General features: G+C 45.3%; 1 protein-coding gene across 3 annotated transcripts in view; it reads right to left on the reverse strand.

The window, feature by feature from the left end:
- Nucleotides 1-15,507, reverse strand: part of PHF3 (PHD finger protein 3) — a 128,514-nt gene that overhangs the window by 97,438 nt on the left and 15,569 nt on the right. For 2 of the 3 annotated variants that reach the window (XM_077289972.1, XM_077289973.1), the window contains exons 2-3: nt 3,029-3,295; nt 648-797 (exon numbers count right to left, since the gene is read on the reverse strand). In XM_077289972.1, the coding sequence (XP_077146087.1) occupies nt 648-797; nt 3,029-3,272 (394 nt within the window). In that variant the 5' untranslated portion in view covers nt 3,273-3,295. Of the gene's footprint in view, nt 1-647; nt 798-3,028; nt 3,296-12,478; nt 12,499-15,507 lie in introns of those variants that run through there. The other variant, XM_077289974.1, reaches the window with a different exon arrangement.

Raw genomic sequence — 15,507 nt, forward strand, 5'->3', positions numbered from 1 at the left:
TTTGGTTTCCTTCACGATTACGTTGGTCTTCAGCTCGAGGCAAAATGATCTCAGAACTGAGAGCAGAGAAGGTAAACAGGCATGAACCACATTTAGTGAGTTTTTGTGTGTGTCACAATTGTACTCTTCAACAAGAAGCGTGTCTGTGACAGCAGCAGTCTCTTTAATGGCTACGGTCAGTAAGGGTGTGTGCACAAAGCAGCGTTTTTCCCGTGTTTTTTTCTTGGAGGTTTTACCATGAAAAATACAGTATTTTACTTTCCTAGAAAAGTGAATGAGATTTCTGAGATGTCTTGCACATGTTGCTTATTTTTTCCTTACAGATTAGAAACAGTTTATTTCAAGGTTTTTCACCCAGTCTAATGAATGGGGAAAAAGTGCATTAAAAAAGCATAGAAAAATGCACAAAACTCGCAGATTTTTTATGCAGCTTTTTTCTTGCGAAAAGACACGTTTTTGATGCAGACGTGTCTGCAGAAAACACTTAGCATGTGCACATATATGTAAGAACTGATAGTGTGATTTTAGGGTAACAGGTGATACATGAGATTAGCACCTGCCCATCTGTATGTGTACAGTACTATACTGTATGTGTACGGTACTACACTATGCAGTACCATCATGAATGCAAAGTTAAAGTTACTTACCCTGTGCTTTTAAGCGTGGAGATTTCCTCACTGATTTCCTAGATGCTTCATCCAATTTATCAACATTTTTATCAGAAAGAATGAGATCCTCTACATCATTGACACTGACTTTATCGACACCAACATCCATTATGTCATCAAGACCAACACCTTAGGTGGAGGAAAAAAAAGACATAAAATCTAACAAGCAGGAAGACTTTTCTTGACACACAAGAACTGATAAAATTATCAACCCCGTTAAGCAAAAATAAAAAACAGTCACCTAACTTTTTTCCTTTTTTGGAAAATTGCAAACAAAGGAGCCATGTTTATTGTGTTTATAATGCCGACAGACATTAGGGCAATTCAGTAAATGCACATATTATCTAGAGTTTTTTCTTATGTATTACATCTGCATTTACCTTTATAGAAAGAGGCAGTACCAGATTTGTCACACATCTTATGACAACTGATAATGAAATGGAGTTCTAATTGATATCTGGCAATTTGATGGAAAAACAGCATGATGTGCAGAACTTATTTTTGTTCAGCAAATGTGATGAAATCTGCAATGCTATGTATTTATCTTTAAATTATTTAACTTGTGTTCAGCGGTCTTAAAAAAAGTCACTTTGACATGGTAGGATGGATTTTACGATTTTTTTGATAAAAAAAAAATGTTAACTGTTTATTTACTGCAGGGTATTTGCTCATTTTGGTTTTTTTGTCATGGATTTTGCCTGTTCAGTAGCCAGTGTGGACATGCTCTTACACGTTGCATGTATACCAACTTATATTCCAGTTCATCTATTTTACTTTTGCTTTAGGTTTATGCACTTAGTGCAGGTAATGGTGTGGCCTCCCTTTCTTTGAGCTGGACATTACATTTATATAGATACCCATGGATGGGTGTCTATTAGTCGGGTCCTTGGTCCTTCTCAGCCCTTATTCACCTTTATGTAATTGGACATATGGTAAGGTTTTATACTAGAGGTTAGGACCGTACCAAGTAGGGTCAACTTGACATGGTGAGATGGCTTTTACTTTTTTTTTTTCAGCAAAACAATATTAAATTTGCTGGCGACACAAAGCTAGGAGGGATAGCTAATACTAGAGAAGAGAGAGGATTCAAAAAAATATTAATTAACTGGAGCAGTGGGCAGCAACTAACAGAATGGGTTTTAACAGGGAAAAATGCGAAGTACTACATCTGGGCAATAAAAATGAAAAAAGCATATACAGAATTGGAAGAATAGGACTAAGCAACAGCACATGTGAAAAAGACTTGGTTATACTAATAGATCACAGACTGAACATGAGTCAACAGTGTGATGCAGCAGCAAAAAAGGCAAATACAATTCTAGGACGTATCAACAGAAGCATATAGTCTGGATCACGCAAAGTCATGATTGCCCTCTACTCCTCTTTGGTCAGACCTCACCTGGAATACTGTGTCCAGTTTTGGGCACCACATTTTTAAAAAGACATAAACAATCTGGATCAAGTTCAGAGAAGAGCGACCAGAATGGTGACCGGTCTGCAAACCATGTCCTATGAGGAACGGTTGCAGGATTTGGGAATGTTTAGCAGGCAAAAGAAAAGATTGAGAGGAGACTTAATAGATGTCTACAAATATCTGAAGGGCTGTCACATTGTAGAAGGATCAGCTTTATTCTCATTTGCATAAGGAAAGACTAGAAGCAATGGGATGAAACTGAATGGGAGGAGACACAGATTAGATATTAGAAAAAACTTTTTGATAGTGAGGGTGATCAATGAGTGGAACAGGTTGCCACGAGAGGTGGTGAGTTCTACTTCAATAGAAATATTCAATCAAAGGCTGGACAGACATCTGTCTAGGATGATTTAGTGAATCCTGCTTTGAGCAGGGGGTTGGACCAGATGACCCAGGAGGTCCCTTCCAACTGTACTATTCTATGATTCTAACTAAGTACCCTACATTATTTTCATGCACTGTAACTGAGCAAATACCCTGCAGTAAATAGTGCATGAAAATAATGTAGGGTATTTAGTTCATATTGTTTTGATCAAAAATACGTAAAAGCCTAATCCTTCTCTGCCAGAAATCATTATTGTAGGAAAATAAGAATGCCACCATACACATCGTTGTGTTTGGATGACTTTAATGTGCAAGGGGGTCTTCACATTTGAAAAAAAGTGATGTTGCTCACCCTAAGTTGCAATTTCCATAGTATTTTTATTACTGCTCGATATTAATCTACCCTGTAAAATTACTGCTGATATGGGAATAGTTTTGACAGTGGTTAACGGCAGCATATTTGTATCTTCAACTACCCTGCTGGCTCATATTTGACCCAATTGCTGAACTTTAGATTACTTTGATATGTGTCTAAAATGTTCATTTTCGTATATTCACACACCTGTTGTGGTTGGCAACTGGAAATTGGGTTCAGCGTTGTCCAAAACTGGTAGACAGAATTGGGTGCTTGCCGATCCAAGCATAGGATCCTTGTCACTGAGCATGTTCTTCAAGGAGTCTTCAATGGCATGTTGGCTTGTGGCGAAATCGTCACAGCCTTCACTTTCTAGGTTATCGCCTAGAAATAGGGCATCATCCAAATGTTCACTAGGGATTAAATGGTTGAATGTGTCAACTATATCCATGAAGAATTCTGTATATTTCAGTCCTGTGAAAAAAAACAAAACATCTAGTTATTCAATTGCAGAAAGTTCTTTCGCATTATTCAACAACACACTGCAGACAAAATCTACATAAAATGCTTACTAAGGCCAGTTTCACATTTGCGTTTGTAGGAGCTGCGGAGGGCTGCAGACTTCCGCCGTGAAGCCCCGCCCTCGGCCGCACCTCCGCCTCTAGCTCTGCCTACTTCTGCATGCGGCCGGCATGCAGCCTGCGTACCTATCTTTAACATTAGGTACGCAGGTCGTGGCGCTGTATGCGGATGTTTCCGCATGCGTCGTTTTGACGATGCGGCGACCAGCGTTGAACGCAGCTTGTAGAAATTTTTTTTTTTCCGCAAGACATATTTTGCATCGCCACATCCATAACAGTCTCTGAATAAAAATTAGTTAACCAGGGGGTGTGGCTTGGGCATGGAGCTGTGAGCACACATCTCTTCTGAGCTTTAGCGTGCCTGAGGCCTCTGCAGCAATTATATAGCCACCATCAGCTCCACTCACCCACCGATGTTGAAGAGCAAGGCCGGGCTCCGCTCCCAGGCACCCAGGGAGCTCACAGCGGGTCCAGCAGGCTCTAGTATCACCAGGTACATGTCGGTGTCTGGAAGCGCGGGAAAGAGAGCAGCTCCTTCAGCCATGGTGGAGGGGGGAGGTGCCTCCTCGCTTTCCTCACAATTGCAGAGTCAGCAGCAGCTTCTGGACCTACACTCGGAGACTTTCAATGTGGTCCTAGATATGCTAGAGGACTCTGAGAATAGGAACCAGAGGAATAATATCAGGCTGCGTGGGATCCCTGAGTCCGTAGCCCCACGTGACCTCTCCTCGGCCCTCCATGGCATTTTCAATTCTCTCGTAGGGAGGTCACCCACTGAACACTTTGAAATTGACAGAGCCCACCGCTCGCTAGGCCCAAAGAACACCGATACATCTAAGCCGAGGGACGTCATCTGTAGGATTCACTACTTCCAAACTAAGGATGACATCATGCGTAAGGCGAGGGACCACGATGCTATTGACTTTAATGGGTCTGATGTCCTTCTCTTGTCTAACCTCTCACGCTTCACCCTGTCTAAACGGAGGGCTCTGCGCCCCCTCCTGGAGGTGCTGCGAGAAAATAAGATCCCCTACAGTTGGGGGTACCCATTTCAATTACAAGTATGCAGTGATAAAGGATTGATAATTTTGAGATCCCCGTCAGATCTGCAGAACTTCACCGCTGCACTGGGCTTACCCATGGTCACACTGGGAGACTGGCCTCGCCTTACTGTGTCTGGCCTATGGGGCCCACGCCGTCCTGGTAGCCCCCCCGCTGGGTCGCTGGGAAAGAGGAAACGGGGCTCTTACCGTAAACGTGCCTCCGTTACTCATGCTGATGACACTTGATCACCTAATTCAGACCTTATGATCACTACCGCCCCTTTTCTCTTTTTGCCACCTATATTGTCCCTCCATGTTGCCGGGCTCCCACGGGGGGCTTGGTCGTGACTTTGCTTTAGCCTGTTAATTGTGGATGGACTGGAGCTACATGTTTTGTAGCGGTGACATTTCTACTTGATTCTACCTGGGACTCCTGAGCGGGGTTCCTAGCATGGTTCATTTTGCACCATTTATGAATGTCCACCTACTTCAATTGACTCCTCATGTACTGTGCTAATGTTATTCTATGTTGGCTAACGCTGCTCTTTCTCCTGAAATGTGACTTTTGATGATACCCCTTCGGGGGCTTGTTATGACTCTGCTCATTTCGACAAATGTTCTTGGTCCACGATCCGCTGTTATGTTCGTTAACAATGTTTATGTTACCAGGGTCATGGGCCTACTGGGTAGAGTTGGATTTTTTTTATTTTCTTTTTTGCTGCAGGGGCTCGGCTGGTTGGTCTCTGCTCAATCACCTCCCCACTAGGATGTGTCTCTGACACTACTTCTCAGAGTTTTCTCTGATATTGTTCTGTACCCTTGAGGCCTAGTGGCTTCTTGGTTTTTCTCTTTCTTTTTGGTCGGAACCCTGTCTTCCGGCTGAACTACTATTTTTCCTTGGTGCTTTACTTTCTCTGTTTCTATTTTTCCCCACTTTCCACCCCTTCTACTCCTTTCCAACCCAATTGTACCACCCGCAGGCCCGATAGTTTCTATGGCATCCCTACTACTCTGCTCGCTTAATGACAGGGGGTTTATTGTCCCTGAAAAGCGATCGAAGGTTTTATACGGTATGCATAAGAAACGGGTTGACATACTTCTGCTGCAGGAGACGCCTTTCCGATCAGACAGAATCCCTAAGCTTAACCATAAATACTACACACAGTGGTCCCATGGCAGTAACTCTGATTCCAAGTCTAAAGGAGTTAGCATTGCATTGTACAAGTCTTTACAGGCTCAGGTAGTTGCCTCTAAAGCGGATTCTGATGGTCGATATGTGTTTTTGAAGCTTAAAATTGCCCATGATTTGTTCACCATAGCTAACATTTATCTCCCCAATCAAGACCAGGTCCGAGCGTGCAGAAATTACCTACGGGACCTCTCAGCCTTTGCGGAAGGCTGTGATTATGGGAGGGGACTTCAATATGGTGTTGGACCGCGCTGTGGATTCCTCTTCGGGCAGGTCGGCGGTGTCCCTCTCACAGCTGGAGAGACTACGGCGGGCCCTGACGGACTCAAGGTTGGTGGATGTATGAAGGTTACTGCACCCCACTACCCGAGATTATACCTACTTCTCCACAGTACATAATTCCTATAGTAGATTGGATTATTTTCTCATCAGCCACGGGCTCCTGTCTCTTGACCCAAAGTCTGACATTGACACGATGTTGTTGTCAGACCATGCCCCAGTTTTGCTCTCCCTCCGGCTGCCGAGCCTTTCTCCGAGAGAATGGACCTGGTCCTTAAACCCTGGTCTCCTCGGAGATCTAACGTGTCAGGCGGCCGTGCGAACAGCAATCTCGGACTTTCTAGATTTTCACAAGCATGACCCCACGGCCATCCCATACCAATGGGAGGCTTTGAAAGGAGTTATACGGGGAGTATTTATACAACAGGGGGCCCGACTGAAGAGAGAGAGGGAGACTAACATTGTAGGTTTGTTGACTCGTATCCAAACTCTGGAGTTGGATCGTAGACGGACTAGAGATGCTGGGGTGCTGGCTGATCTCCTCCGGGCACGCTGTGAGTTGAGGGTCTTGTTGGACACGACGTTAGCACGACAGAGGGACCGCTTTCATAAATTTCTGTACAAGTACTCTGATAAACCTGGGAGAGCTCTAGCGAGGTTTTTGCACCCCCGTGCCCCCACCACTTATATCCATACCATGAGGTCTGCTACGGGTGAACTGGTCCATTTTCCTAAGGAGATTGTGGACTCATTCAGAGCATATTACGACTCTCTCTACAATTTAAGCGGCCCGCTGTCTGATGTGTCCCCTTCCGAGTTCCAAGCACGGGTGGACGACTACATCCGGGACACTGAGCTCCCGCCTATGTCGGTGGAGGAGTCTGAGGCCCTGGAGAGTCCTCTCTCGGAACAGGAGGTTTTAGACACGATAAAATCTTTGGCTAATGGTAAAAGCCCTGGTCCTGACGGATTCTCCGCTGCCTTCTTGGAGTTATATGCGAATTCCCTGGTCCCCTTCATGACCAAACTGTTTAACTCCATCTCGGCCAGCTGCCCCTTTGCCCCCCAAATGCTGATGGCCACAATCACCGTGATTCCTAAACCGGGAAAAGATCCCCTATTGTGTGCAAGCTATAGGCCCATATCCCTCATTAATGTGGATGTGAAGGTGTTCGCGAAAGTGTTAGCTGATAGACTGAACCCTATTCTCCCTGGGTCTATCCATAGTGATCAGGTGGGCTTTGTGCCGCACAGGGAGGCCAAGGATAACACGGTGAAGACGTTGCTTCTGACCTCGTACATGCGCACAGGAAAGGTACCAGCATGCTTATTATCTATTGACGCTGAGAAGGCATTTGATCGCCTAGGCTGGACCTTTCTACGTGCCTCCCTGAAGCAACTGGGAGTGGGACCTAACATGTTGGAGAGGATTTTTGCTCTGTATCACAGGCCTACGGCCCATCTTAGAGTGAACGGCACCCTTTCCCCGCCCATTGACATAAGAAACGGGACCCGTCAGGGCTGCCCCCTCTCCCCCTTACTTTATATCCTTGCGATGAAGCATCTGGCAGTGGCATTACGGAAGACACCTGATATTGGGGGTCTGTGGATTGGCCAACATGAGTTTAAGATATCCCTGTATGCGGATGATTTATTGCTGTACATTACCAACCCGACCGTGGCTTTTCCTGTACTCCTCCGAGAGTTCCGTAGGTTCGGGGAGGTTTCAAACTTTAAAGTCAACTACTTCAAGACGGAGGCGCTCAATATCTCCCTGCCTGATGATCTAGTCTCTCAGCTCCAGGCGTCCTTCTCTTTTAAGTGGAAGACCGACGCCTTAAAATATTTAGGAGTCTTAATACCTGCTGACATTAGCGCAACATATGCTCTGAACTACGTCTCGCTAAGAAGCCGCGGACTCGATTCTCAGTGTTAATGAGACCCAAGACTAAAGGGGGGTAGGCCTTCCTGATTTTAAACGTTATTATCAGGCAGTCTTGCTCTCTAGGATTGTCGACTGGAGGTTCAGTGATGCTCATAAACAGTGGGTGCTCCTGGAGAAACTTTTATCGCCCTCTTCTTTGTACTGGCTGCCTTGGCTGGGGGGGATCGGACGCCCACCTGTGTCAAGTTTTGCTCTTTTGCTCCACTCACACAGATTGTTTTGAGGTTTTGGGATAGATCCTATGTGAAATTACGCCTGACCTCCCGATTGAGCAGACTGAGTCCCCTTTTTGACAATCCGGCCTTTCCCCCAGCAATGAATAGATCTACGTATCTGTGTTGGTCACGACTTGACGGGGTGGGACTGGGTCAGGTGAAGGACAAGCTTGCGGGGCTCTCCGGCGTGCGGGGGTCACGAGGTTCTGATCTTACATCGCTGTCCTGGCTAGAGTTTCTGCAATTGTGGAGCTTTCTTTCCAGTGTGCCGATGGGGGCGCTGACGCCATTTGAGTCCCTGATGCTCCCTACCGAGGGTCCCTCCCACGTGGTTTCGGTGCTCTATGGCCTGGTCTTGAATTCACTTCCCCCTACTACGCTTGGATTTATGGAGGCTTGGGAGAGGGACCTGGGGATCACCTTTTCTGAAGCGGATAGTCTGAAAATCTTCACTCTTGCACATAAGATGACGATGTCCAGTCATGCGCAGGAGAGGAATTATAAATTACTGACACGCTGGTATAGGTGTCCCACCCTTCTCCACAGGATTAACCCGGAGATCTCGGACGCCTGCTGGAGATGTGGCTCCGCCACGGGCTCTATGATTCATGTTTGGTGGTCCTGTGGTCCCCTGCAACCCTTCTGGAACTCAGTTTTCGATGCCTTTCACTTGATGACTGGGGTCCGCCACGAGCCCTCCCCCCAAATGGCCCTACTGTCCCTGATACCCAGTTCGATAGCTTCCGTCAAAAAGGGGATCCTGAGATTTTGCCTAATAGCTGCCAGGGCAGTTATTCCCCGACATTGGAGGTCCACTGAGGTCCCCTCCACGGAGGAATGGATAGCTGAAATGGATAGATTACATCGTCTGGAGTCGCTGGTGGCGGGTGATGGTGATGCTGCATATGACCAGGGACACACCTGTTTCCTCTGGCAATCCTTCAAGGAGAGCACAGGGTTCCTGACTTGGCTGCGTACATACTCATAATTCTCAATACGTGGGCCTGTACATTGCTGGGTATCCTTAACCCCCCCTCCCCTCTCCCTCCTTTCTCCCCTTCTCCCCCCTTTCTTTTTCTCTCTCTTTCCTTTTCTCCTATCTCTACAATTGCTTTTCTTACAGGTTCAGTATTCTGTATATAAGGTCCATGTCCCGAGGTGATTCTCAAGATGAGAAGCATGTACCCTTTATGTGCCAGAGTCCTTGTTCAACTACACTTGTGCTGCGTTCTCAGAGGCGTAATGTATAGCTCTGGACATTGTAATGATTCTTTTTATTGTTTTTCCTGTTTAAAATTTCAATAAATATATTTACTGAAAAAAAAAAAAAAATTAGTTAACCAATACGGTAAACCACATAAAGGAAAAGAAAAACAAAACTCCAAAATTGCAGTTTATTGTCCTGATACATTACCTAAAAATTAAAAGAATCAAAATGTTTTATGTTCCCTTAAATGATATTCATAAAAACTACATCTCAACACAAAAAAACAAGCCTTCAGCGACCTATTTACAGAAAAATGAAAATTTATACTTATCAGAAAAGGAAGATATTTTTTTTTTTTTGCAACATTCAGCATTTATATATAAACTGCTCAAAAAAATAAAGGGAACACTAAAATCCCACATCCTAGATATAACTGAATGAAATATTCCAGTTGTAAATCATTACAAAGTGGAATGTGTTGAGAACAATAAAACCTAAAAATTATCAACGTAAATCACAACTAATATCCCACGGAGGTCTGGAGGTGGACTGATGCTCAAAATCAAGTGGAAAATGAAGTTACAGGCTGATTCAACTTCAGTGGAAATGCCTCAAGACAATGAAATAATGCTCAGTAGTGTGTGTGGCCTCCACGTGCCTGTATAACCTCCCTACAATGCATGGGCATGCTCTTGATGTGGCGGCGGATGGTCTCCTGAGGGATCTCCTCCACACCTGGACTAAAGCATCTGCCAACTCATGGACAGTCTGTGGTGCAACGTGATGTTGGTGGATGGTGCGAGACATGATGTCCCAGATGTGTTCAATCGGATTCAGGTCTGGGGAACGGGCGGGCCATCCATAGCTTCAATGCCTTCATCTTGCAGTAACTGCTGACACACTCCAGCCAAATGAGGTCTGGCATTGTCCTGCATTAGGAGGAACCCAGGGTCAACCGCAGCAGCATATGGTCTCACAAGAGGTCTGAGGATCTCATCTCGGTACCTAATGGCAGTCAGGCTGCCTCTGGCGAAGACATGGAGAGCTGTGTGGCCCTCCAAAGAAATGCCACCCCACACCATTACTGACCCACTGCCAAACCAGTTATGCTGAAGGATGTTGCAGGCAGATCGCTTTCCACGGAGTCTCCAGACTCCGTCACGTCTGTCACATGTGCTCAGTGTGAACCTGCTTTCATTTGTGAAGAGCACAGGGCGCCAGTGCCGAATTTGCCAATCCCGGTGTTCTGTTGCAAATGCCAAGCATCCTGCACGTTGTTGGGCTGTGAGCACAACCCCCATCTGTGGACATCGGGCACTCAGACCATCCTCATGGCGTCGTATTCTAACCGTTTGTGCAGACACATGCACATTTGTAGCCTGCTGGAGGTCATTTTGCAGGGCTCTGGCAGTGTTCCTCCTGTTCCTCCTTGCACAAAGGCTGAGGTAGTGGTCCTGCTGCTGAGTTGTTGCCCTCCTACGGCCCCCTCCATGTCTCCTGGTGTGCTGGCCTGTCTCCTGGTAGCACCTCCAGCCTCTGGCCACTACGCTGACAGACACTAAACTAACAGACACAGCAAACCTTCTTGCCACAGCTCGCATTGATGTGCCATCCTGGATAAGCTGCACTACCTGAGCCACTTGTGGGGGTTGTAGAGTCCATTTCATGCTACCAAGAGTGTGAAAGCACAACTAACATTCAAAAGTGACAAAAACCATCAGCCAGAAAGCATTGGTACTGAGATTGTGGTCTGTGGCCCCACCTGCAGAACCACTCCTTTATTGAGTGTGTCTTGATAATTACCAATAATTTCCATCTGTTGTCTATTCCATTTGCACAACAGCATGTGAAATTGATTGTAAAACAGTGTTGCTTCTTAAGTGGACAGTTTGATTTCACAGAAGCTTGATTTACTAGGAGTTATATTCTGTTGTTTAAGTGTTCCCTTTATTTTTTTGAGCAGTGTATATTGCAAGGCAGTGACAGGTATTATATGCGAGGGTCACTATGTATCTCCTAGGATGCGCATAGAAGAGTATTAAACCTGCTGGAGTGCATTGCAGTCACAGGTATAGCTGTGGCTGCAGTGCAAAATAAAAGTGTGGACCTGGTCAAGTTATTTGACCAAGGCAATGTTTAGGAAAACCCGTTAAGATATTTTTTTTTGGAGCAAACTACAGGATGGTAGTGGGGCAGTTAGCTCCCTCCAGGCCGGGTTTTACAAGTGGCCCATGACCACAGTTTTCATTTAAAAACCCTTCAGCAAAGGTTTGGGTGAGTCAGTGTTTGTTTGCAAGCGTTAGAGCAGGTGGCTCTGCAATGTCCAGCTTGTGTGAGGCAACACAGAGCCAAGAGCAGCGAACGCCTGGCACTCATCAGTAGGGTTGAGCGACCTTAGCTTTTTTAGGATCGAGGTGGGTTTTGTGAAACCCGACCTTCTCGGATGTCGGATCGTATGGAATCGGCCGATTCTACTGTAAAGTCGGGTTCCGGACCCGGAACACGAAACCCAATGTATGTCAATGAAATTCATTCTCTCTCTCTCTCTCTCTCTCTCTCTCTCTCCGAAAACGTAACATAGCACTATGATGCCGCAGGAGCCGGAACCTATGTCATCACGCTGCCCACAATTAATTGGCTCAAAAAAATGGCGGGGAAGGCGTCATTCGAAACGCGACTTTGGCGCCAAGTTCGCGTTCCACATGGCCGACCCACACTGGGATCGGATCGGGTTTCATGAGACGCCGACTTTGCCAAAAGTCGGCGACTTATGAAAATGAACGACCCGTTTCGCTCAACCCTACTCATCAGCTTGACGCGGTGGTGCAGTCACCCTCGGCAACCAGTCTCAGATACGGACTGTTGTAACGCCCCGGCTGCGATCCGGAGGATACCGTGTGCTGTTCATTATGTGAGTTGTTTGGACATTAAATAGGTTTGCTGTGAACTTTCCTGGGTCACTGCCTTATTACTGCATGGTGTGAACAATAACCATACTGACCTGGAAACCATGTTAAATCCTGCCTGCTCACCTTACCTGCAAGACTAGTTCAGGATACCCGATGAAAACTGGAGTAGCGAGCACTTGCGCTCAACGCTAGCAGTCATATCGTTTATTCGGCAAGCTATAGAGCAGAGCATTATTCAGTAAGCGCTATCACCCTCAAGGACACTGTTCTCTCCTGGTTCTCCTCCTACCTCTCTTAGCGGCCCTTCACTGTATCTCTTGCTGGATCCTCTTCCTCTCCCATTCCTGACAGGTCCCTGAAGGTTCAGTCCTAGACCCTATCCTTTTCTCTTTGTACACTGCCTCTAATGAACAATCAGAAGATTTGGTTTTCAGTACCATCTCTATGCTGATGACATCCAAATATATACCTCATCTCCTGACATTCACCCTGCATTACTACAAAATACCAGTGATTGTCTTTCCGCTATCTCTTACATTATGTCCTCCCTCTAGCTTAATTGAATCTGTCAAAAACTGAATTTCTTGCCTTTCCTCCCTACACCAACCTGTGCCCGATATTCCTATTTCTGTGTGTGGCTCCACCATTACTCCCCAGCAAAATGCCCGCTGTGTTGGTGTCATCTTGGATTCAGAGTTCTCCTTCACTCCTCACATCCGATAACGCACCCACTCATGTCACCTACACCTCAAAAATATCTCTAGAATGAGACCTTTTCTTACCCTTTTAAATCGTCAAAAACTTGTGTTGTAGTTCTTATTCATTCTTGTCTGGACTATTCAACCTCTTTACTAATCAATCTCACTCTTACTAAACTCTCCCCTCTCTAATCCATCCTGAATGCAGCAACCAGGATCGTATTCCTTTCCAACTGCTACACCGATGTCTCTATCCTATGCCAATCGTTGCACTGGTTGCCCATCCGATACAGAGTTCAATATAAACGCATCTCACCTACAAATGGTTCAGCACCACCCAACATCTCCTCTCTCGTCCCAATCTTCCACTCTACCTGTGCCCTCAGTGTTGCTAATGACTTAAAACTAAAATCCCCAATAATCGGAACCTCACATTCCTGTCTCCAAGATTTCTCGCATGCTGGGCCAATTCTTTGGATTGCACTACCCAGGACAATTAAATTAATCCCCAATGTCCACAGTTTTAAGCGTGGCCTAAAAACACATTTCTTTAGACTGGCCTATCACCCCACTCCACTTATTTAACAATCCTCGTTTGGCCCTTACAAAATTTCCTTCAAAATCATGACCTCTGTTCACACCCTCCTTGCACTTAATAGCCCTCTGTGTCTGTACTGTACACATACTAGCTGGTGACCAGTTCATTTAGCATTATGTGCATACCCTATTTAGTATATTATGATTAGGCCGTACAATCCAAGCATGTTTTAGCATCTACCTTTCGTTTCTCCCCTATTTCCTCAGATTGTAAGCTTGCGAGCAGGGCCCTCACTCCTTTTGCTATCCGAGTTATGATTATTTTGTAATGTCTTTGTCTGTACAAGTCTCCCTTAAAATTGTAGTGCTGAATATGTTGGCGCTATAAAAAAAATATGTATATTATTATGAACTTCTGGAGCAAAGCCTACTGTCAGGTTCCCTCTAATAAAATCTGTGATGGAAGTTACTGACGGGCGTATTTCATGGTCCGTATATGGTCCTGTGGTAAATCCGGGTATTGCAGTCTGCATAGAGACCATGAAATCGGGTGTCTGAACCAGACCTTAAAAGCGCTGTGAAAAATATCCAAATATCCAATACAAATCCAGTGAAAACTGCAAGAACATCCGCTTGACAATTCTGCACCAAGTCGAGCAGGTTTGTGTGTGGATTTTTCTGCATATTTGCCATATGCTTTCCCAGGACTATTGTATGGCATCATTTCCCTGATCCCCTGGTCCATAGCTATATTCTGTTTTGTCACCTTTCAACAATAAAATGTTCACAGCAGCACAACAATAATCCACTTTTTTTCAGGCAAGAAATGCATAAACAAGGTGATATTTCAATGTAGAATATGTTCCCTTGGAGTCTTTAAAATGCTGGTGAAATTGTCGATTTTCGAAAGGCGACAAAAAGGCTTCAGGAAAACAATAGAGGTCATTTTCCTGAAGTGACTTTGCTGGAGTCTTTTCAGTCATTTCTCCAGCAGCTCCTCCGATGTCATCTTTAATTGCACTTACAATTATATAGAAGCCATTCATGATAAGAACGTTATGGCAAGGTTTCAGAACCGTGAAGCAGTTAAAAGTAGTAACATTCCTGTGTATTATGCTAATAATGGTGCTTATTTTGGCAGATTCCAGGTGAAACTTGCTTGAAGGATGTTGGGTGCACATACCCTTACACCAGGTACGGGGAACCTCCAGCTACCGGGCTGTTAAGTCGGCGATGTCCTTTTTCTCCGACCCTCAGGCAGATTCCCGGGGACCATAGTGCTCGGGCCCATCGTTGCACTTTGCTGACTCTTTAATTGCTCGCAAGCACGGGCACACAGCATTCACTACTGAATGCTGCAGTGCATGCAAAAGAGGATTACGTCCTTACGCTGGCCAGTGCCAGAGTCAGGACGTGCTATGCGGGCGGATTCAACGCACTCTGCGCTTTACTCCCACTGACTTAGACGCCAACACAGCCACAGCTTCTCATGTGATGTTACTGACCAAATTCCAGCCTCTCCTGTGATGTATATGCCCCTACCCTCCCTCCGTTTTTCCTGTGATGTTTATGTAGCAGTATCTCCTGTGATGTACAGTTGTGTGAAAGTGTTTGCTCCCTTCCCGATTTCCTAGTCTTTTCCTTAAAATGTTTCAGATCACCAAACCAGTTTTTTAATGAAGATCTTTATTATTATGGTAAAAATAAATCAAAACCTATAGGACCCTGTGTGAAAGAGTGATTGCACCACCCCCTTAAAACAAATTAACTGTGGTTAATGAAGATGAGTTCAAATTCCCTAGCCATACCCAGGCAACACCTATCAAGAAGTCACTTAAATAGGACCTGCCTGACAAATTGTAGAAGACCAAAAGATCCTCAAGAGCTAGACATAATGCCGCAATCCAAAAGAAATTCTGGAACAAATGAGAAACAAAGTAATTGAGATCTCAGTCTCGAAAAGGTAATAAAACCATTTCTAAAGCTTTGGGACTCCAGCGAACCACAGTAAGAGTCACTATCCACAAATGGCAAATACATGGAACAGTGGTGAACCTTCCCAGCAGTGGCCGGTCAACCAAAA

This window comes from Ranitomeya variabilis, chromosome 2 (assembly GCF_051348905.1).
Source record: "Ranitomeya variabilis isolate aRanVar5 chromosome 2, aRanVar5.hap1, whole genome shotgun sequence".
Classification (NCBI taxonomy): domain Eukaryota; kingdom Metazoa; phylum Chordata; class Amphibia; order Anura; family Dendrobatidae; genus Ranitomeya; species Ranitomeya variabilis.